The 22,176-nt window shown below is 44.1% G+C and overlaps 1 protein-coding gene across 5 annotated transcripts in view; it reads right to left on the bottom strand.

Moving 5' to 3' along the window:
- The window catches only part of LOC122542817 (neuronal PAS domain-containing protein 3-like), a 433,604-nt gene that overhangs the window by 25,578 nt on the left and 385,850 nt on the right, over window positions 1-22,176 (bottom strand). For all 5 annotated transcript variants that reach the window (XM_043680887.1, XM_043680884.1, XM_043680886.1 and 2 more), the window contains 2 exons: window positions 13,087-13,202; window positions 5,624-5,817 (listed from right to left, as the gene is read on the bottom strand). In XM_043680887.1, coding sequence (XP_043536822.1) covers window positions 5,624-5,817; window positions 13,087-13,202 — 310 coding nt within the window. The remainder of the gene's footprint in view (window positions 1-5,623; window positions 5,818-13,086; window positions 13,203-22,176) is intronic.

Genomic DNA, 22,176 nt, shown 5'->3' with positions numbered 1-22,176 from the left:
GAGCGGAGGGCGGGGATGTGGACAAGATGTGTTGGAAGGCATTTTTAACCACGTGGGAAGGAAAATTGTGGTCTCTAAAGAAGGAGGCCATCAGATGTGTTCTGTGGTGGAACTGGTTCTGCTGGGAGCAGATACAGCAGAGGCAGAGGAATTGGGAATACGGGATGGCATTTTTGCAGGAGATAGGGTGGGAAGAGGTGTAATCCAGGTAGCTGTGGGAGTCGGTAGGTTTGTAAAAAATGTCAGTGTCAAGTCGGTCATCATTATTGGAGATGGAGAGGTCCAGGAAGGGGAGGGAGGTGTCAGAGATGGTCCAAGTGAACAGAACCCCCCTCTGGTACCCTACCAACCTTCGCATAAACCACATCATCCGACGTCATTTCTGCCACCTCCAAACGGACCCCACCACCAGGGGCATATTTCCCTCCCCACCCATTTGCAAAGACCGTTCCCTCCGTGACTACCTGGTCAGGTCCACGCCCCCTCCACCCTCCCTTCCTGGCACCCTCCCCTGACACCGCAGGAATTGCAAAACCTGTGCCCACACCTCCTCCCTCACCTCCATCCAAGGCCCCAAAGGAGCCTTTGACATTCATCAAAGTTTTACCTGCACATCCACCAATATCATTTATTGTATCCTTTACTCCCGAAGCGGTCTCCTCTACATTGGGGAGACTGGATGCCTCCTAGCAAAGCGCTTTAGGGAACATCTCCGGGACACCCGCACCAATCAACCCCACTGTCCTGTGGCCCAACATTTCAAGTCCCCCTCCTGCTTTGCCGAGGACATGCAGGTCCAGAGCCTCCTCCACCGCTGCTCCCTCACCACCTGACGCCTGGAGGAAGAACGCCTCATCTTCCGCCTCGGAACACTTCAACCCCATGGCATCAAAGTGGATTTCACCAGTTTCCTCATTTCCCCCACCTCACCCCAGCTCCAACCTTCCAGCCTAGCACCGCCCTCATGACCTGTCCTACCTGTCTATCTTTCTTTCTACCTATCCACTCCACCCTCCTCTCTGACCTATCACCTTCATCCCCACCCCCATTCACCCATTGTACTCTTTGCTACCTTCCCCCACCCTCCTCTCTGATCTATCACCTCCATCCCCATTCACCTATTGTATTCTATGCTACTTTCTCCCCACCCCACTCTCATTTATCACTGCAGGTTCCCTGCCTCTATTCCTCATGAAGTGCTTTTGCCAGAAACGTCGATTTTCCTGCTCCTCGGATGCTGCCTGATATGCTGTTTTAAGCTTGTTTCTTACTGGAATGAACTCTAACTTCATTTTATTAACATTTTGCACTGTTTGCAATGTATGTGCATAATATTGTGCTTTAATGTCAATCCCCTGTTTATATATTTTTTTCTTTACCCCGACACTACTGCCTAACTGTGGTAGTGCTTATATTTTCCCCAGCACCCATGATGTGTGTGTGCAGGTGTGAGACACAATGTAAAACGACAAGTGTGTACATCTTTATTCATACTCCACCACCAGGAATCTCCTGGTTATATTTTTTTCTCTCTTGGTCTTTTTTTTCTTTTTCTTTTTTTTTCAGAACCCCTGACCCTTTTGTTTTTTTTTCCTTTTTTTTAAATCCCCACACTACTGCCTAACTGTGGTAGTGCTTATTTTTTCCCCAGCACCCATGATGTGTTTGTGCAGGTGTGAGACACAGTGTAAAACAACAAGTGTGTACATCTTTATTTATATTCCACCACCAGGAATCTCCTGGTTATTTTTTTTTCTCTCCTGGTTATATTATTATTTTTTTTCTTCTGCCAGAGACCTTAAGCAGCTGGGGCGAGAGCAAATTTAATGCGAGAACAGCTGAGAACAAACGTAAAAATAGAAGCAACGTCAAGGGCATGCAGGACTCAAAATAACAAATTCCAATTGCAAGAGGAGGTTAGCAAATGGATGCTCACCAAAAATAACTGCATATGGCCGCCTTGAGGATCAGGGGTTGGGTAGGACCTCCAGCAAAGAGTAGGATGGGGCCTAGTAGGGTGACCCTATAAAAGGATAAAGTGAGGCCTAGGATAATAAGGGAGAGTGAGGCCCAGGACAAAGGCAGGTGACTAGAGGAGGTTAAGTTAGAGGGCGAGGCCTGGGTCTAGCAGGTCAAGTGAAGCCTGGCATAAAGGAAGGAAAAACTGAAACAAAGGCATAAGTTGAGGCCGACTGTTAAGCTAAGGCCTAATGCAAAGGATAGGTTGAGACCTAGTATGGAAAGGCTTGTAGTACATGAGGGATAGAATGACCTCGAGGGTAAGGGGTATGCTGAGGCCTAGAAGCCACTTGGCAGTGGAGTGCGGCCTGGGATAAGGGGCGGGGATTTGAGGTCTGGGAGGTTGAGGCCTAGGGCAAGGGAGATGGTGACGCTGTGGACAATCAAGAGATATAGTGGGGGCAAGGGATAAGGTTGAGTTTTGGATGATGAAGCCAGTGGGAGAAGGGAAGGAGACCTATAGAGTGATGCCCAAGGAATAGGTCAAGGATCAGGAAAAAATAGAGTGAGATTTAAGACAAGGGGATAAGCTGGATCTCGAACAAGATGAAAAAAGAGCAATTCTTGGTGAAGTAACTCCAAGAGGCCGGTATCCCGTCACCAAGTCACCCTTAATTTACATAGGGAGAGTCCCTGACACTGATCCTTTTTCCTCAGGGCCAGCTCTCAGAGTGAACAGAACCTCTGACCCTCCTGTTTTTTTTAATTTTGTTTTTTCTTTTTTTTTAAACCCTCACACTACTGCCTAACTGTGGTAGTGCTTATTTTTTCCCCAACACCCATGATGTGTTTGTGCAGGTGTGAGACACAGTGTAAAACAACAAGTGTGTACATCTTTATTTATATTCCACCACCAGGAATCTCCTGGTTATTTTTTCTCTCCTGGTTATATTATTCAGCTAGTGCTTTCCTGATTTGCCCAGGTTAACAACCTCCAATCAATGACCTCATAGTTGATGAGGTCAATCTGGTTCCAATCACTGCATCTCTTTAATGACCAACCTGAGTTTTCAAAATGCTTTGAAATTTGAAAATAAAAATCAACAAAAGCAAGTAAGAACTAGGTTCAAAATCATATTGGAAAGCTTTACATATTATTCATGTCTTTAACTGTAACAGTTGTAGTATCTGGTGCTGAAAGATGTGTGATTTCCACATTCTAATCTCTTTTTTTAGTTTAAATTTTAACCTAGTGGCTTATGGGTTTGGCCTATTTGTGTGATGGTGTTTCATAATTATCAAGGTGAGTATTTCCAGAACCATAACTTTAAATCAGTATATGTAAAATATAAATTATTGAAGGCCTCCTGGAGTGTTAATGCAAGTTTGTTCATTTTATAAAAAACAGAAAATACTGCACATGCTGGACCTTGACTATTCACCATATCAATGCCCCTCATGATTTTTTTAAACCTCTGCAAGTTCACTCTTCAGCTTTCAACACTCCAGGGAAAATAGTCCCAGCCTATTCAGCATCTCTCTATAGCTCAAATTCTCCAACCCTGGTAACATCCTTGTAAATTTTTTCTGAACCCTTTCAAGTTTAACAACATTTTTCCTATAGCAAGGATACTAGAATTGAATGCAGTATTCCAAACGATGCCTAACCAATGTCCTGTACAGCCACACCATGTCTTCCCAACTCCGACACTCAATGCACTGATGACCAATGAACTGAATGACTTGCCAGAGGACAGTTAACTGTGGTATTGGAGTCACATGTAGGCCAGACCAGGTAAGGATGGCAGATGGGTTTTTATGACAATCAATAGTGGTTACATGGTCCCTATTATGCCTGCTTTTTAATTTTAGATTTTTATTGAATTCAAATTTCATCATCTGCTATTGTGTGATTTGACCCTATGTTATTAGAATGTTAATCTAGGATTCTAGATGACTGGCCCCTCCCATTCCGCCTTTTATGTAATAAACATCTGTTCTCTTGTTAAAACCAAATCTACAACATTGAGTGTTTGCTTTTCAGTAAAAGGTTGCCACAATAATTAGGATAAAACATCATAATATCTATCAAACCGGTTTTTAATCTGGCATTGATTTGATTTGCTGGAATTATAACACTGGCAAGAGAAGGACAATTCCAGTGTAAACATTGTTGTACTGAAAAAGGCACAAAATCTTTTTCACACATTTTAACAGAAATTGAATTTAAAATTGTAAGTACAGGAGGCCGAGTGACATTAGCCTGTTGTGTATGCCGATCTCTCTTTGCATCTCTATCCATCAGTCCTTCTCTCTATCCAAATGTTAGATATATGATCAAATGGATAGACAGTAGCACCAATGAATAAGTTGATAGATAAATAAGAGTTAGATAGATAGACACAGATTCAATAAATATAAGACAGAGAAACAGGCTACAGCAGATTAGGCAGCACAGATACTGTTTCTTGTCTCTCTTAGGCACTGGAACTCATCACTGATTGTGTCCAATGTTATGTGATTTTACAGAACTTGTAAGAATCTGGCATGCTCATTCCTGTGACGTGAAGAGAAAGCTGCAATAGTTTTGGCAGAGAGCGGAACAAATCATTCCGAACAAGTACATAAGGCAGACAAATTCAAGATGAATAGAGATAAAACAGCCAAACCAATATACATGTTTACATAGTTGAACAAACTGTTAGATTAAGCAGGCAGGCCAATAGACAGGTGGACAAACACCTAGACAGACAGAGGACCAATGGATAGACAGACAGGAAACAATGCATATAATTAAAGATTCAACAGACAGGTGAAGTTTCATAGATAGGGAGAGAGTGATGGACAGATTACAAGATGGGCAGAAAGGGAGAGAAAGACATGGACAGAGAGAGAATGACAGCGAGAGGCACAGAATTGGATGGATAAGGAAGACAGACAGAAAGACAGAGCCATGTGATCAGAGAGAGAGAGAGAGAGAGAGAGACACACACACAGAGAAACATGCAGAGACAGAGAGGTACAAAGTGAGTCAGAGTCAAAGAGACACATAAAAAAGAAATGGAGAAAGATGTACAGAGAAAGAAAAATTTAGAGACTGGAATATGGACAATGGGAGACAGAGAATGATAGAGAGAAAGAGTCCACTGAAGGAGGAACATATTGTTTTGTGTTGCCACAAGATTTGTGGTTTGGAAGTCTAATCTGCACACTGGAGAGAAGGATCTCCTTGTCTCTGCTGATAATGTGTGTCCTGAAGTAGCTTCCCATTTACCTATGAGTGAGTTCTGTCTGACTTGCGTAAGTGCTACATACTCTTCAACGGAAGCTCACTGATGATGTTACCTAGCATAGTGACGAAACATCTGAGAACAAACCTGCCAGCTCTGCGAGCAAACTTACAACCTGATACTCTGTTATTCCTTCATTTCTTCACAGTCCCTCGCACGTGACTGTCGGGAACATCATCATTGCATCAACAAATTCATTCTCAGGTTTGATAAAGGACAATTTGAGTCACAGACAGGGAAATAAATCAAGAAAGACTCTGAAATGCAAATAAAAAGTGCAGAAATGGCTAGAGTAAAGGGGTGTAGCCATCCATGGCATGGAATATACTGCATTTTATCACAGTTAATTCACTGCTCAGAACTCAGACACTGACCTGTTTTCACAGTAGATGATCTGCAGATCCAGACTGACCCTGGAGACAAACATGTGGCACTCAATCCGAACCTCATTAATGGTGGAAGGCGGGAGTGTGTGGGCGAGAGCCACCATTCCCATGAAGCTGGTGGGAACAGCACGAGCGTGAGGCAATGAAATCCGAGATCGCAAGCGCCCTGTGACATGGATAACCTGTGACAGAAAGAGCCATTTACTGAATACTGAAAGGCCTGGATACAGTGGACATTGGGAAGATGTTTCTGTTAGCAGGAGAGATTAGGACCCAAGGGCATAGCCTTAGAGTAAAGGGAAGACCCTTTAGAATGGAGATGAGGAGAAACATCTTCAACCAGAGTAGTGATTCTATGGAATTCACTGCCACAGAAGGCTGTGAAAGCCAGGTCATTGAGTACATCTAAGACAGAGATAGATGGGTTCTTGATTGTTAAGGGGATCAAAGGTTCTGGGGAAAAGGTGGGAGAATGGGGTTGAGAAACTGATCAGCTATGATTGAATGGTGGAGTAGACTCGATAGGCCGAATGGCCTAACTTCTGCTCCTATGTTTTATGGTTTATTTTCACTGTGATGTCTGGAATTCCCCTCATTAATCTATGGAGCTTTCATCCCACTTCTTGAGAGGCAAAGTTACATGATCCAAACAGAACACATCATTTAAAATTCAACACTTAACGTCCGGCTAGTTCAGTTGGTAGAGTATGAGAGCCTTATTCGCAGGATTGTGGATTTAAGCACCACACTGGGTGCCATTATTTGTTCTTCTATGTCAGTCACAAAAAGCTAGCATCCAAGTTCAGTGGGTGATAGGGAAGGCAAATGTAATGTTGACCTTTAATTTAAAAGGAATGAAGTATAAAAATGGGGAAGTTTTGCTTGGTCAGACCACAGCTAGAATACTGTATACATTTTTCAGCCCCTTATCGAAGGAAAGATATACAAGTACTAGAGGCAGCCCAGAGAAGGTTCACTGGGTTTTTCCGGATATGGAGGTAACTTCTCATGAGAAGAGATTGAGTAGATTGGACCTGTACTCATTGAAGTTTAGAAGGAGAGGTGACCCATTGAAACGTACAGGATTTTTAGAGGACTTGATAGGGCAGCTATGGAGAGGTTGTGGGAGATTATAGACAATAGACAATAGGTGCAGGAGTAGGCCATTCTGGCCTTCAAGCCAGCACCACCATTCATTATGATCATGGCTGATCATCCTCAATCAGTATCCTGTTCCTGCTTATCCCCATAACCCTTGAATCCACAATCCTTAAGAGCTCTATCCAACTCTTTCTTGAAAGTATCAGAGACTTGGCCTCCACAGCCTTCTGGGGCAAAGCATTCCATACACCCACCACTCTCTGGGTGAAGAAGTTTCTCCTCAACTCTGTTCTAAGTGGCCTATCCCTTATTTTTAAACTGTGTCCTCTGGTTCGGGACACACCCATCAGCGGAAACATGCTTCCTGCCTCCAGAGTGTCCAATGCTTTAATAATCTTATATGTCTCAATCAGATCCCTTCTCAGCCTTCTAAACTCAAGCATATACAAGCCCAGTCCCTCCAATCTTACAGCGTAAGATAGTCCCGCCATTCCGGGAATTGACCTCGTGAACCTATGCTGCACTCCCTCAATAGCCAAAATGTCTTTCCTCAAATTTGGAGACCAAAATTGTGCACAATATTTCAGGTGCGGTCTCACCAGGGCCCTGTACAGCTGCTGAAGGACTTCTTTGCTTCCATTATCAATTCCTCTTGTTATGAAGGAAGATGTTTCTGTTAGCAGGAGAGATTAGGACCCAAGGGCTATTAGCTTTCTTCACTGCCTGCTGTACCTGCATGCTTGCTTTCATTGACTGATGTACAAGAACACCTAGATCTCATTGTACTGCCCCTTTATCTAACTTGACTCCATTTAGGTAGTAATTTGCCTTCCTGTTCTTGCCACCCAAAGTGGATAACCACACATTTATCCACATTAAACTGCATCTGCCATGCATCTGTCCACTCACCTAGCCTGTCCAGGTCACCCTGTATTCTCCTAACATCCTCCTCACATTTCACCCTGCCACCCAACTTTGTGTCATCAGCAAATTTGCTAATATTACTTTTAATACCTTCATCTATATCATTAATGTACATTGTAAAAAGCTGCGGTCCCAGCACTGATCCCTGCGGCGCACCACTGGTCACCGCCTGCCATTCCGAAAGGCAGCCGTTTATCACTACTCTTTGTTTCCTGTCAGCAAACCAATTTTCAATCCATGTCAGTATTTTGCCCCTAATACCATGTGCCCTAATTTTGCTCACTAATCTCCTATGTGGGACTTTATCAAAGGCTTTCTGAAAGTCCAGATATACTACATCCACTGGATCTCCCTTGTCCATCTTCAGAGTTACATCCTCAAAAAGTTCCAGAAGATTAGTCAAGCATGATTTCCCCTTCATAAATCCATGCTGACTCTGACCTATCCTGTTACTGCTATCGTAATTTCGTCCTTTAGAATTGACTCCAGCATTTTTCCCACCACTGAGGTCAGACTAACTGGTCTATAATTCTCTGTTTTCTCTCTCCCTCCTTTCTTAAAAAGTGAGACAACATTAGCCACCTCCAATCCGCAGGAACTGATCCTGAATCTATAGAACATTGGAAAATGATCACCAATGCATCCACGATTTCTACAGCCATCTCCTTCAGTACCCTGGGATGCAGACCATCAGGTCCCGAGGAATTATCAGCCTTCAGACCTAACAGTCTCTCCAACACCATTTCCTGCCTAATATAAATTCCCTTCAGTTTAGGTCCTTCAGCCAATATTACATCTGGGAGATTGCTCGAGTCTTCCCCAGTGAAGACAGATCTAAAGTACCAATTCAACTCTTCTGCCATTTTTTTGTTCCCCGTAATAAATTCACCCGTTTCTGTCTTCAAGGGCGCAATTTTAGTCTTAACCATTTTTTTCTTTTCACATATCTCAAAAAGCCTTTACTATCCTCCTTTATATTTTTGGGGAGTTTACCTTCGTGCCTTATTTTTTCTTTGCGTATTTCCTTTTTAGTTATCCTCTGTTGTTCTTTAAAAGCTTCCTAGTCCTCCGATTTCCCACTCATCTTTGCTATGTTATACTTTTTCCCTTTTGTCTTCATATGGTCCTTAACTTCCCTCGTCAGCCATGGCCACCCCTGCCTCCCCTGAGGATCTTTCTTCCTCTTTGGAATGAACTGATCCTGCATCTTCTGCATCATACCCAGAAGTACCTGCCACTGTTGTTCCGCTGCCATCCCTGCACCATTGAACTTTGGCCAGCTCCACCCTCATAGCTCCATAGTTCCCCTTATTCAAGTGAAATATTGTCACTTCCGATTCTACCCTCTCCCTTTCAAACTGCAGATTAAAGCTTATTTTATTGTGGTCACTACCTCCTAATGGCTCCTTTACTTCGAGGTCCCTGATCAAATCCGGTTCATTGCACAACACCAGATCCAGAATTGCTTTCTCCCTGGTAGGCTCCAGCACAAGCTGTTCTAAGAAGCCATCTCGGAGGCACTCCACAAACTCCCTTTCTTGGGGTCCAGTACCATCCTGATTCTCCCAGTCTACCTGCATGTTGAAATCCTCCATAACAACTGTAGGACCAGAGGGATTAAGGGGTCACCCATTTAAGACAAAGATGAGAAGTTTCTCTCAGAGGGTAGTGAATCTATGGAATTCTTTACTGCACAGGGCTATTAAGACTGAGTGATTAAGTATATTCAAGGCAAGATAGACAGATTTTTAAATAGTAAGAGATTCAAAGGTTATGGAGAAAAGGCAGAAAAGTGGAGTTGAGAATAATCAGAACAGTCACTATCTCAGGCAGAAAGGTCAGCAGGCTGAATGGCCTACTTCTGTTTCTATGTCTTATGGTCTCAAGATGTGTTGGTAAATGGCCACTTTGTGCTCAGCAACATCCCATAAGCAGCAGTGCACTGAATGCCCTGATAATGGTTTTTTAGTCATGTTGGATATGTTTTTCTTCACATATTAGCCCTGGACCTGAAAGGTCTGTTTTACCAAGTGAACAGGAATCTGTCTCAGTTCAACATCACACCCTCAAGTCAGTTTGGAAAGTGCTCCCTCTGACATGCACTGCATTGGCATGTCAGAAAAGATTAAGGGAGAGACACAAATCGGAAAACAAAAGTGGATAAAATGCAGTAAAGACAAATGGAGGTGGAGAAAGGGGTTTGATGAGGTCAGCACTCCAAATTTTGTATTCAGTTTACTTGAATAGACTGAATGTTTTGGCTCTATCCTGTTTTGAGATGCAGCCACAAGGGGGCAATGCTGCTCCACAGTCTGACAATTCTTCGCCTCCAGAGGAAATGTCAAAGATTGTCAGCCTGCATTTCCCTCTTTACTCGTTGCTCCTGTCTGCACGAAGCAGATTCCAGAGCAGGCAAGTATCCCCTCCTTAATATTAAAAATTCTCCAACATCACATATTGTCAATTGTCAAGGTGAAATGAGAATGGTACCAGGAGCCCAAGAGCGAGATTATGAGATTAAATAAAATGGACTTGAATTCCCTGGAATATAAAAGGCTTAACAGGGCAATTAAATTGACGTATTTCAGATTGTGGAAGGAATTGATAGCGTAGATAAATGTTTCTTGCTAGTGGTGGTGGGGAAGGTGGCGATAATCTTGGGCAAGGGGATGGATATTCCGCGGTCCAAGGAGAATAGGGTGCATTCCATAGAAGGGCGGCGAAACTAGCTCAGAGGGGTTGAATGGCCTCCAACTGGGACCATTTCGACTGGGACAACACATCTATCCTGGGTCAGACTAAGCAAAGACATGCCAAAGAATTCCTAGATGCCTGGCACTCCAACCACAACGCCATAAACAAACACATAGATCTAGATGCCATCTATCAACCCCTCAGAAAACGAACAGGAAATGACATCACCAAAACCCCAGGAACCCCATCCAGGAGAAAGATATAAATAGAAAGCAGGAGACAACAGCTTTGCTTCACTAGGAGGTCGCCACTGATGATGTTACCTAGCCAAGTAATGAAACGTCTGGATATCAAACCTACAGCTCAGCGAGCAAACCTACACCTTAGGCCTCCAACAGATTTCACGATGCCTCCTGACAGACGAAGAAATTAGAAAGCGACCATGGCAAGGCGGCTGAATTAAGGATACCGATTTGTGTTCACCCTGTTTCTTAATCGGCCTACTCACCTACAAATCTATAGCGGTAGTGCTGCGTCATGAGGCAAGGCTGAATAGACTGGGGCTTACAGGAGCTCACAAGATGTCAAGTTCAAGTCCCACTCCAGGACGTAGGTGCGAAAAAAATACAATAATAATCCTTCGAGTGAGAGCGCTGCACTGTCTTTGGAATCGACATGTTAAAAAATCTGTCTGCACAACCATCTGTTTAAAAAAACCCGCCACCACACTGTCTGGGAAAGGAGTTCTCCCTGTGTACTGGCCCAGTATTTATCCCGTAATCCACGTCACAAAATCTGATCACATTGCTGCTTTTGGGAGTTTCGGATGCCTAAGTGACTTCAAAAACGCTACACAAATGCACATCTTTCTTTTGTTTTAAAACCATGAGTGATTTGATAGGGTACACGTATACACTTGGACAGGATTTTCGACATATTAGAGAAACCAGAACTAGGGGACCCATCAGTTGAAAACAGCCACAAATAAAACCTAGAAGAACCCTCTTTTTCCTGAGTGTGTTGAGAACAGGGAACTCATTCCCACACGGCGAGGTCGAGGCGAATAGCACAGACACGTTAAGAGAAGGCTAGACCAGCCTACGAGGGTGAGGATGGTAGGTTTAAATTAGGGAAGGTGGGAAAACGGTGAATAAACATCAGCATGGACTGGTTTGACCGAATGGCCTCTTTCTGTGCATGTGACAATGTTCTCAGGGAGTTTGGAGGGCAGAGAGAGATAAGAGGCAGGAAACAGATCATTAGGTGAGAAATGGTAAAGGAGACAGAGATCTATTGGAAACACTGAGACACTGTGCCATGGTGCAGACGCCCCTGTGCACATGAATACGTTCCTATTGTAGTGGTAATACTCCAGTGAGTAAAGAGCTGAGATACAAACAGCCTTTCTATGTAAAGCACAGTTTGGCTGTGTTGTAATGCAGAAGCTGCTGTGCTATCTGGCTGTGTTCTTATCAAGGTGAGAGATGAGAGGACTGGAGACAAAACATTTTATTATTGTACAATCAGGAGAACACTAAACGTTCCCTGGCTCCCTCTGCAGTTGCACCTTCAAGGTATAGGCTGTTCCACAGTTAGACATTTGCAGATATGGGAGTTTAACCTAAGCACTTATTTATGTTTCATATTTAATAAAATGTGTCTACCCTTATAAGGTATCAACCTTTCAGCATTCTCAACACTGATTCAGGTCAGTCTCCCCTTGTCTGGCAAAATCTAAGACTGGGGGTTTGGGGAGAGGTTGGAAATGGTAAGTATTGAAGGGATGTGGTAAATAGGATGGAGATGGCGAGGTGAGACGGTTGAAGGTGAGGTGGGGGAGGGTAGAGATAACCAGGAGAGGGGAAGCAGAGGGATCGGGTGCAGTCGAAGGTCTGGGAGGAAAGAGGTTTGGGGGAGATAGGGAGATGGAGTAGGGGGCAAGAGAAGAGGTGAGAGGAAAATGGAGCATAATCTCAGCATAAGGAGTCACAAATTTAAGAGAGAGATGAAGAGGAATTTCTTCTCTCAGAGGTTAGAGAATGTGTGGAATTCTTTATCGTCGAGCATTGTCCAGATTGGGTTATTAAGTGTGAGATTCAAGGGTTATGAGGAAAAGGCAGGGGAGTGGAGTTGAAAATTATCAGATCAAATGCCACTCATTGAGTAGTGGGGCAGATTCAATGGGCTGAATGGCTGACTTCTGCTCCTATATCTTATGTCTTAAAATGTGTTGGTAAATGGCCATTTTGTGCTCAGCAAGATCCCACAAACAGCAGTGCATTGAATGTGCCAACAATTGGTTTTAGTAATGTTGATGGCCTTAATGGCCTACTACCATTCTTACATTTTATTGTGTGATGGGCTGGGGCAAGGAAAAAGTTGGGGCAAGTTATGATTTGTGAGGGAGGTTAACACATCATGGTTGGAAGGGAGAAAACACAAGGTTTAACTGGAGACACTGTTTGTGGTTTGCACATGACTAATCTTCAGGAATGAGTGCAACCCATTGCATAGTATGTTTAAGAAGGGAATTCCTCCTGCAGCATTGCTGTCAGATCAAATGATACAAACCCAGTATCGCTGATGCAATGCTGCCAATGCAAACACATCCTGCTAACACTGCAATGGCTAACGCCTCTCTGTTATTGACTGGATGTCCTTGGGTGTGAATGTAATAATCTAGCCTTGGCCAGAAGGTAGCAATTGGTGGAAAGTTTCTAACGCCCACTCACCTTGTATCCTGAAGATTTGACATGAACCCCTCGCTTGGTCAGTGTTGACTTCATGCGAATGAAGAATGTGCGCTCCAACACATTATCATCACCCAGGAGACTGGGACTCCCAGAGTCTGTGAAAATCACAAAGAGACTGATAGTAGGTGACCCAGTAATGACCCCAATAGGTGATTCCCACTTCACCCACACTAATCTTGACTAGAGGCCAACAATGTGTAAATTAGCGACACATGACTAAGCTAGTCTACTTATAGAAGAAAGTGAGGACTGCAGATGCTGGAGATCAGAGCTGAAAATGTGTTGCTGGAAAACCGCAGCAGGTCAGGCAGCATCCAAGGAGCAGAAGAATCGATATTATGGACATGAGCCCTTCTTCAGGAATGAGGAGAGTGTGCCAGGCAGGCTAAGATAAAAGGTGGGGAGGAGGGACTTGGGGGAGGGACGTTGGAAATGTGATAGGTGGAAGGAGGTTAAGGTGAGGGTGATAGGCCGGAGTGGGGGTGGGGGCGGAGAGGTCAGGAAGAAGATTGCAGGTTAGGAAGGTGTGCTGAGTTCCCATTGCCATTTAAATGAAGGTTCATGGAGATGCTTTCCTTTACCTCTATGACATTAAAAAAATTTAAATTTTGCACCTCCTTAGACTTATTCTTAACATTGAAGAAAGGGAAAGCAAGCTACAATACACACCAACAATCAACTGATGGACTTCCTATGCTGTCAAAGTTTGGTTATTGTTTGGTTGCAGGGGAAGGTGCCGGGAGTGGAGGTTGGGTTGGTGGGGGTGTGTGGACCTGACAAGGGAGTCACGGAGGAGTGGTCTTTTCGGAATGCTGAGAGAGGAGGGGAGGGAAATATATCCCTGGTGGTGGGGTCCGTTTGGAGGTGGCGGAAATGACGACGGATGATATGATGTATATGGAGGTTGGTGGGGTGGTAGGTGAGGACCAGTGCGGTTCTGTCCTGGTGGCGATTGGAGGGGCGGGGCTCAAGGGCGGAGGAGCGGGAAGTGGAGAAGATGCGGTGGAGAGCATCGTCGATCACGTCTGGGGGGATATTGCGATCTTTGAAGGAGGCCATCTGGGTTGTTCGGTATTGGAACTGGTCCCCCTGGGAGCAGATGCGGTGGAGACAAAGGAATTGGGAATATGGGAAGCGTTTTTACAGGGGCAGGGTGGGAGGAGGTGTAGTCTGGGTAGCTATGGGAGTCGGTCGGTTTATAGTAAATAACAGTATTGATTCGGTCGCCCGAGATAGAAATAGAGAGGTCTAAGAAGGGGAGGGAGGAGTCTGAGACGGTCCAGGTAAATTTGAGATCGGGGTGGAACGTGTTGGTAAAGTGGATGAACTGTTCAACCTCCTCGTGGGAGCACGAGGCAGCACCGATACAGTCATCGATGTAGCGGAGGAAAAGGTGGAGGATGGTGCCAGTGTAGCTGCGGAAGATGGACTGTTCCACATATCCTACGAAGAGGCAGGCATAGCTGGGGCCCATGCGGGTGCCCATGGCTACTCCTTTGGTTTGCAGGAAGTGGGAGGATTGGAAAGCGAAGTTGTACAGAGTGAGGACCACTTCAGTCAGTCGAAGGAGGGTGTCAGTGGAAGGGTACTGGTTGGTACGGCAGGAAAGGAAGAAGCGGAGGGCTTTGAGTCCTTCGTGATGCAGAATAGAGGTGCACAGGAACTGGATGTCCATGGTGAAGATAAGGCGTTGGGGACCGGGGAAGCGAAAATCATGGAGGAGGTGGAGGCCGTGGGTAGTGTCCCGAGCGTAGGTGGGGAGTTCTTGGACTAAGAGGGACAGGACCGTGTCGAGATATGCAGAGATGAGTTCAGTGGGGCAGGAGCAGGCTGAGACAATGGGTCGGCTGGGGCAGTCAGGTTTGTGGATTTTGGACAGAAGGTAGAAACGGGCAGTGCGGGGTTGTGGGATTATGAGGTTGGAGGCGGTGGATGGGAGATCCCATCCACTTTAACAGTTCATCCACTTTACCAACACCTTCCACCCCGATCTCAAATTTACCTGGACCGTCTCAGACTCCTCCGTCCCCTTCCTAGACCTCTCCATTTCTATCCTGGGCGACCGAATCAACACTGTTATTTACTATAAACCGACCGACTCCCACAGCTACCTAGACTACACCTCCTCCTGCCCTGTCCCCTGTAAAAACACCATCCCATATTCACAACTCCTTCGTCTCCACCGCATTTGCTCCCAGGAGGACTAGTTCCAATACCGAACAACCCAGTGGTCTCCTTCTTCAAAGATCGCAATTTCCCCCCAGACGTGATCGACGATGCTCTCCATCGCATCTTCTCCACTTCCCGCTCCTCCGCCCTTGAGCCCCGCCTCTCCAATCGCCACCAGGACAGAACCCCACTGGTCCTCACCTACCACCCCACCAACCTCCATATACATCATATCATCCATCGGCATTTCCGCCACCTCCAAACGGACCCCACCACCAGGGATATATTTCCCTCCTCTCTCAGCGTTCCGAAAGGACCACTCCCTCCGTGACTCCCTTGTCAGGTCCACACCCCCCACCAACCCAACCTCCACTCCTGGCACTTCCCCTGCAACCGCAAGAAATGCAAAACTTGCGCCCACACCTTCCCCTTTACTTCCCTCCAAGGCCCCAAGAGATCCTTCCATATCCACTACAAATTCACCTGCACCTCTACACACATCATTTACTGCATCCGCTGCAGCCTCCTCTATATTGGGGAGACAGGTCGCCTACTTGCGGAACATTTCAGAGAACACCTATGGGACACCCGGACCAACCAACCCAACCACCCCGTGGCTCAACACTTCAACCCCACTCCGGCCTATCACCCTCACCTTAACCTCCTTCCACCTATCGCATTTCCAACACCCCTTCCACAAGCCCCTCCTCCCTACTTTTTATCTTAGCCTGCTTGGCACACTCTCCTCATTCCTGAAGAAGGGCTCATGTCCATAATGTCGATTCTTCTGCTCCTTGGATGCTGCCTGACCTGCTGCGCTTTTCCAGCAACACATAGTCTAATTATAGAGTCGTACAGCATGGAAACAGACCCTTCGGTCCAACCCGTCCATGTCAACCAGATATCCCAACCCAATCTAGTCCCATCTGCTAGCATCCGGCCCATATCCCTCCAAACCCTTCCTATTCATATACTCATCCAAATGCCTCTTAAATGTTGCAATTGTACCAGCCTCCACCACTTCCTCTGGCAGCTCATTCCATACCCGTACTATCCTCTGTGTGAAAAAGTTGCCCTTTAGATCTCTTTTATATCTTTCCCCTCTCACCCTAAACCTATGCCCTCTAGTTCTGGACTCCCTCACCCCAGGGAAAAAGACTTTGCCTATTTACCCTATCCATGACCCTCATAGTTTTGTAAACCTCTATAAGGTCACCCCTCAGCCTCCGATGCTCCAGAGAAAACAGTCCCGGCCTGTTCAGCCTCTCCCTATAACTCAAATCCTCCAACCCTGGCAACATCCTTGTAAATCTTTTCAGAACCCTTTCAAGTTTTACAACATCTTTCTGATAGGAAGGAGACCAGAATTGTACGCAATATTCCAACAGTGGCCTAACCAATGTCCTGTACAGCCGCAACATGACCTCCCAACTCAATACTCTGATCAATAAAGGAAAGCATACCAAATGCCTTCTTCACTATCCTATCTACCTGCAACTCCACTTTCAAGGAGCTATGCACTCCAAGGTCTCTTTGTTCAGCAACAGTTCCTAAGATCTTACCATTAAGTGTGTAAGTCCTGCTAAGATTTGCTTTTCCAAAATGCAGCACCTCACATTTATCTGAATTAAACTCCATCTGCCACTTCTCAGTCCAGTGGCCCATCTGGTCAAGATCCTGTTGTAATCTGAGGTAACCCACTTTGCTGTCCACTACACCTCCAATTTTGGTGTCATCTGCAAACTTACTAACTTATTTAAGCATTTCACAGGAACAAATTTAAAGACTAGCAAGCAGTTGAACAGCATTGTCCAAGAGCAAACTATCTCTAGGTATTTGTACACAATCACTTGCTATTTTTAAATGTTACATTCTGTAACAATCACTATCCAACCAATGTCCATCCATTTGTTAGGGAGAAGGTTGAGAGTTGACCTAATTGAGACATATGAGATATTCAGAGGGTTAGATAAAGTGGACAGTGAGAGCCTTTTTCCTTGGATGGTGATGGCAAGCACAAGGAGATGTAGCTTTAAATTGAGGGGCGATAGATTTAGGACAGATATCAGAGGTAGTTTCTTTACTCAGAGAGTAGTAGGGGCTTAGAATAGCCTGCCTGCAACAGTAGTAGACTTGCCAACTTTAAGAACATTTAAATGGCCATTGAATAGATATATGGATGAAAATGGAATCGTATCGGTTAGATGTGCATCAGATTGGTTTCACAGGTAAGAGCAACACCGAGGGCCGAAGGGCCTGAACTGGGATGCAATGTTTTATGTAACATAACAGACAGCACTGGAGTCTCTTTAATGACATTTGATTTATGCATTGTTGAAGCAACCTTGTTCAGCACGAATTCAATTTAACTTACCATATCCGTTACTTGTTCAAAACTACATTCAATCCATTTACCTACTTCCCACTGATATATCTTCTCCACTTGTCTATCTAAGGTGACTTTATTTATCTAATATTACTTGCCAGTGACTGAATTTTATTTCAGTTACTCACCAAGGCTCCCTCCAAACCAACAACCATTACCATCTAGAAAGACAAGGTGCACAGGAGGAGATACATGGGAGCAAGGTTACCCTCCAAGTCACACACCATCCTGACTTGTAAATATATCACCATTCCTTCACTAAGTTAAAATCCTGGATCTCACTTCCTAACAGCATTGTGGGTGTCCCTACATCACAAAAACTGTAGCAGTTCAACAAGGCAGCTCACTACTTCTCAATAGTCCCAACGTCCCTTCCCAGTTTCAGATTGCCGCTGATGAAAGCCAGGGAGCAGTATTGTTCTTTTGACTATTTGGCAGATGGATTGAAGACAACTCAGAGATGGAGAATAATGATTCATAAAATGGGGAAACCTTTACAGTTTGGGCTTCACCACAGATCTCAATACAAGTTAATCTCAGATTTAAGTAAAGTGCCTTGATTGAGAAAGCTGTTTAAGTTTGAGATTCTCCATGAAATTCCTCTTTCAACAGTTAATGGGCCAGTAGCGGTTAGGGGACACCATCACAGATGAGTCTTTTCCAGCCTAATCCTGTATACTTTCCAATAGACCTCAGGGAAGCTTGACAACGACACACATGGGCAATGAAAAAGTCAACTGGATCACTCCTGATCCTTCAGAGAATGGAACATAGCCTTGATGCAACATGACTTGCCAAGGACCTCGGTCCCACATTGTCCTCTGAATGACTCAGGAAGGGGCTTGGAGAGGAGTTGGGAGAAAGTCCTCTTGGGGCATGAAAAGCCCAACATGGGCTTGAAGGTTGAATTGCCTATTTCTGTACTCCAGAAAATTTGTAGTCAATTAGGTCTGCTCAAGTCAACAAATGATTCACTATCTATGAAGGCTAATCAATATCATTTATACCTTGAGAACTATACGTAGGAAAAAGGATTGATATCAGAAGCAGGAACAAGGATGGTTGCTATCATCTGGTCCTGAATATTTCATGTCAAATTTAAGGCTCCAGTGTCTAGTCAGCACCGAGCCAGGGTTGAATATAGGGATTTTCTAGATAGTTCAGTACCACACTGGGACGGATATCGAAACTGTGAACTGCTGATTGCTCATCAAGGTAACATATATGTAATCGATTCACAGGAGCACAAATTGTTCTTGTGGAAGGAGGCCACTTGGCTCATCATGTCTGAGCCAGCTCTCCCAATGACCAATGCCACTCCACCACTCACACCCTATAATCCTGCACATTGCTCTTTTTCAGATAACCATCTGATTCTTTCTTGAATGCCGCAATTGAACACTCCTCCAATGTCCAGTGAGATGAGATTAAGGAGAATGGATCTACATTCTCCAGAGACTGAAAGAATGAGAAATGATCTCATTGACGCACATACAATTCTTGTAGAGCTCGCCCAAGTCGAAGCAAAAAGAAAGATTCCCCCTGGGCTGGGGGAATATCTAGAACCAGGGGCACAGTCTCAGAACAAGAAATCCCAGTTAGCACTGAGATGAGGAGGAATTTCTTCATTCAGAGGTTGGCTGTGGAGGCTTTGAGAATGTTCAAGACAAAGATCAAAAGACTTCCAGATATTAAAGATAATGTTGGCGTTGTTTATTTTGCTAATTACCTTAAATTTGTCCCCTGGTTCCTGACCCTACTGATTGAAACAGTTTCTCCCTCTTTCCACCACCCAGACCGCTCATGACTTTGAACATCTCAGCCTTCTCTTCTCCAAGGAAAACAGTCGCAACTTCTACAATTGTTCCATGTTGAGTGAAGTTCCTTATCCCTGGAACAGTTTGGTGAATCCTTTCTGCAATCTCCCTCCAATGCATTCATTAAAAATAGGATGAGGAGTAGGCCAATCAGATGTTCCAGCCTGCCCTACCATTCAATGTGACCATGTCTGATCATCAACTCAGTGCCCTGTTCCCATTTTGTCCCCATATCCTTTGATCCCTTTAGCTCTTGGAAAACTTTCATTTATATAATTCGTAAAGTGTGTCACCCACAAATGGAGACAAAGGTCTTCTACCTAAGTTTTAATAAAACCTCCTTGCTCTTGTACTTCATGCCCCTATTAATAAAACCTAAGGGATTGTACTGACCTTGCAAGATCTGTAAATTTACATCTTAGCAGAATTTTGTTTTCAAAAACCTGGATTGAACTTAAAGCTACAATTTCCTTACAAAACCCCTCAAAGGAAAAAGACTTGTGGTTATTGGATTTCTCTGAAATGTTCTGGAATCCTTCATGCGAAGAAGAAACTACAAAAGCAAGAGTTGCGTGGGGGCAAATATTGTTAAATTTACTTGGGAGCTCGGTTAGAGTACCTGGAACACTGCACATTACTTGAAAATGGAGAGAGTGCAAAGAGAATTAACCAGGATGCTTCCAGGATTGAGTTAGTGTGACTGTGAGGAAAGATTCTATGGGAAGGGGCTTTTTTTCCCCGGGAAAGAGATAAAAAGAAGCTATCTGATAAAGCTGTTTATAATTAGGGTGAGTGCAGGGAAACTGGTGTAACTTGAACTTAAGGAGTGCAAAACATAAATATAAAATAATATTGAATAGTCACTAGCAAATCAAGAATTTTGGAGGAATTTCTTTTCCAAAGAGAGTGATGAGAATGTTTAATGCACAATCACATAAAGTTGTCGAAACAGCAAAAAAAAGGCAAGTGATAAACTAGTGATCCTGCACTGAGTAACTCATCTCTGGTCTCCCAAAAACCTGATCCGCCATCTACAAGGCACAAGTGAGGAGTGTGATGGAATACGCCCCATTTGCCTGGATCAGTACAGCTCCAACAACACTCAAGAAAGGTGACACCATCTAGGACAAAGCAGCCCCGCTGATCATCTCACCATCCACCACCTTTAACATTCACTCCCTCCATCACCGATGCTCAGTAGAAGTAGTGTTTACCATCTACAAGATTTATTGCAGTCATAAATTTGAAGACTCTGTCAACAGCAGTTCTAAGCCCACAACATCCAGGACAATGGCAGCAGATACATGGGATCACCACTATCCCCAATTTCTCCTCCAAGACACAGACTACCCCAAATTGGAAATATCCCTTCAGCGCTGCTGGTTCAAAATCCTTGAACGTACACCCTAACAGCACAGTCAGATATCACATGGACTACAGTGACTCAAGAAGACAGCTAACCACCACCTTCACAAGGGGCAATTAGGGATGGGCAATGAATGCTAGCCAGTCATACCAAGGAAACAGAGGGTATGGGCAATGTGAATAGTATAACTGAGATTCTGTGTACTCAATATAATAAGTAGGAAATTCTTTTTAAAGAACAGGACTTAGGACATTTCTTAATAAACTAAGTTGCCCGATGTTAGTCTGTAACCACGGCTTCTTGGGAGCTGGACCATGCTGCCTTTGCTGGCATACGGAACTGCAAAATCTTCTTTTCCATAAAATGAAATTGTTATTGGACTACTAGACAGGTGAAATACCACAAGAGACTTGCAACTTGAAATTGAAGTGCTACATATTTTCAAGCTGTGTACTAAAATGTTGCTTTTTGAAGCGTAGGGTGGGGCCGCAGAATTTGAGACCGAATTTGACCGAATATAAGTTAAGGAAATTCTGTTTGACAACATTCCTTTGATTGGTTGATCTGCAGTGTGTTAAATGCTGTAAGTGCCAGGGCAATAGAAAGAGAAACATCCAGAGCCTGCAAATAGAAAACATCCTCTCTCTCTCTCTCTCTCTCTCTCTCCACGTGGCAAAAAGTCAAGAAAAGAAACATAAAAATCTTAAATGAAAGAATTCTAACAGGAAAAAATCCAGAACCACTGGACCAACCATCAAAATGAACAATGACCATCACCCTACAAACAACAGTATGTATTGATGCTGAAAAGCTAAAGGACTGTGTGTAGTTTAACCCACATTTAAAATTTGGAGATGTGATCTTCAGAATTATTTTTACCCTGTCAAAATTCTTTTTCCACTAATAGTATGTGTTCAATCGTCAATCTTTTCTCTGTCTTAATCATGATTGAGTGTGTGTGTGTGTACATTTGTGGTTTTTGAAGGAGTGTATAGATTACAGATCCTTTCTTTACCCTTTTTTTTGTTAAGTGGGTTATAATAAATTTAGTAACTTGTCTGCTACTGAAACCTGGTGTGAATTGCTTTTGTTTTGTATGGCAGGGAGCCCAGCAAACGGATCATCTTGGTGGTCATTGGGATTTTATACATTTTGGGATGAGTTATGGAACGGTTTTAGTCAGTGCACTGTGTTGAGTATCTTTTAATCTCAGCCATAGTGCCATTTGTAGATGTAGCTACACTGTCCATTCTAAGAGGGAAAATTCATCCCAATTATTACTTGGACAGCTTTCCATCTCCTCACTGGAAGGTGTACAGTGGATGTCTTTT

Source organism: Chiloscyllium plagiosum, chromosome 41 (genome assembly GCF_004010195.1).
Source record: "Chiloscyllium plagiosum isolate BGI_BamShark_2017 chromosome 41, ASM401019v2, whole genome shotgun sequence".
Taxonomy (NCBI): domain Eukaryota; kingdom Metazoa; phylum Chordata; class Chondrichthyes; order Orectolobiformes; family Hemiscylliidae; genus Chiloscyllium; species Chiloscyllium plagiosum.
The sequence above is the reverse complement of the archived record's forward strand: the minus strand, read 5'-3'. Positions and strand labels throughout refer to the sequence as shown.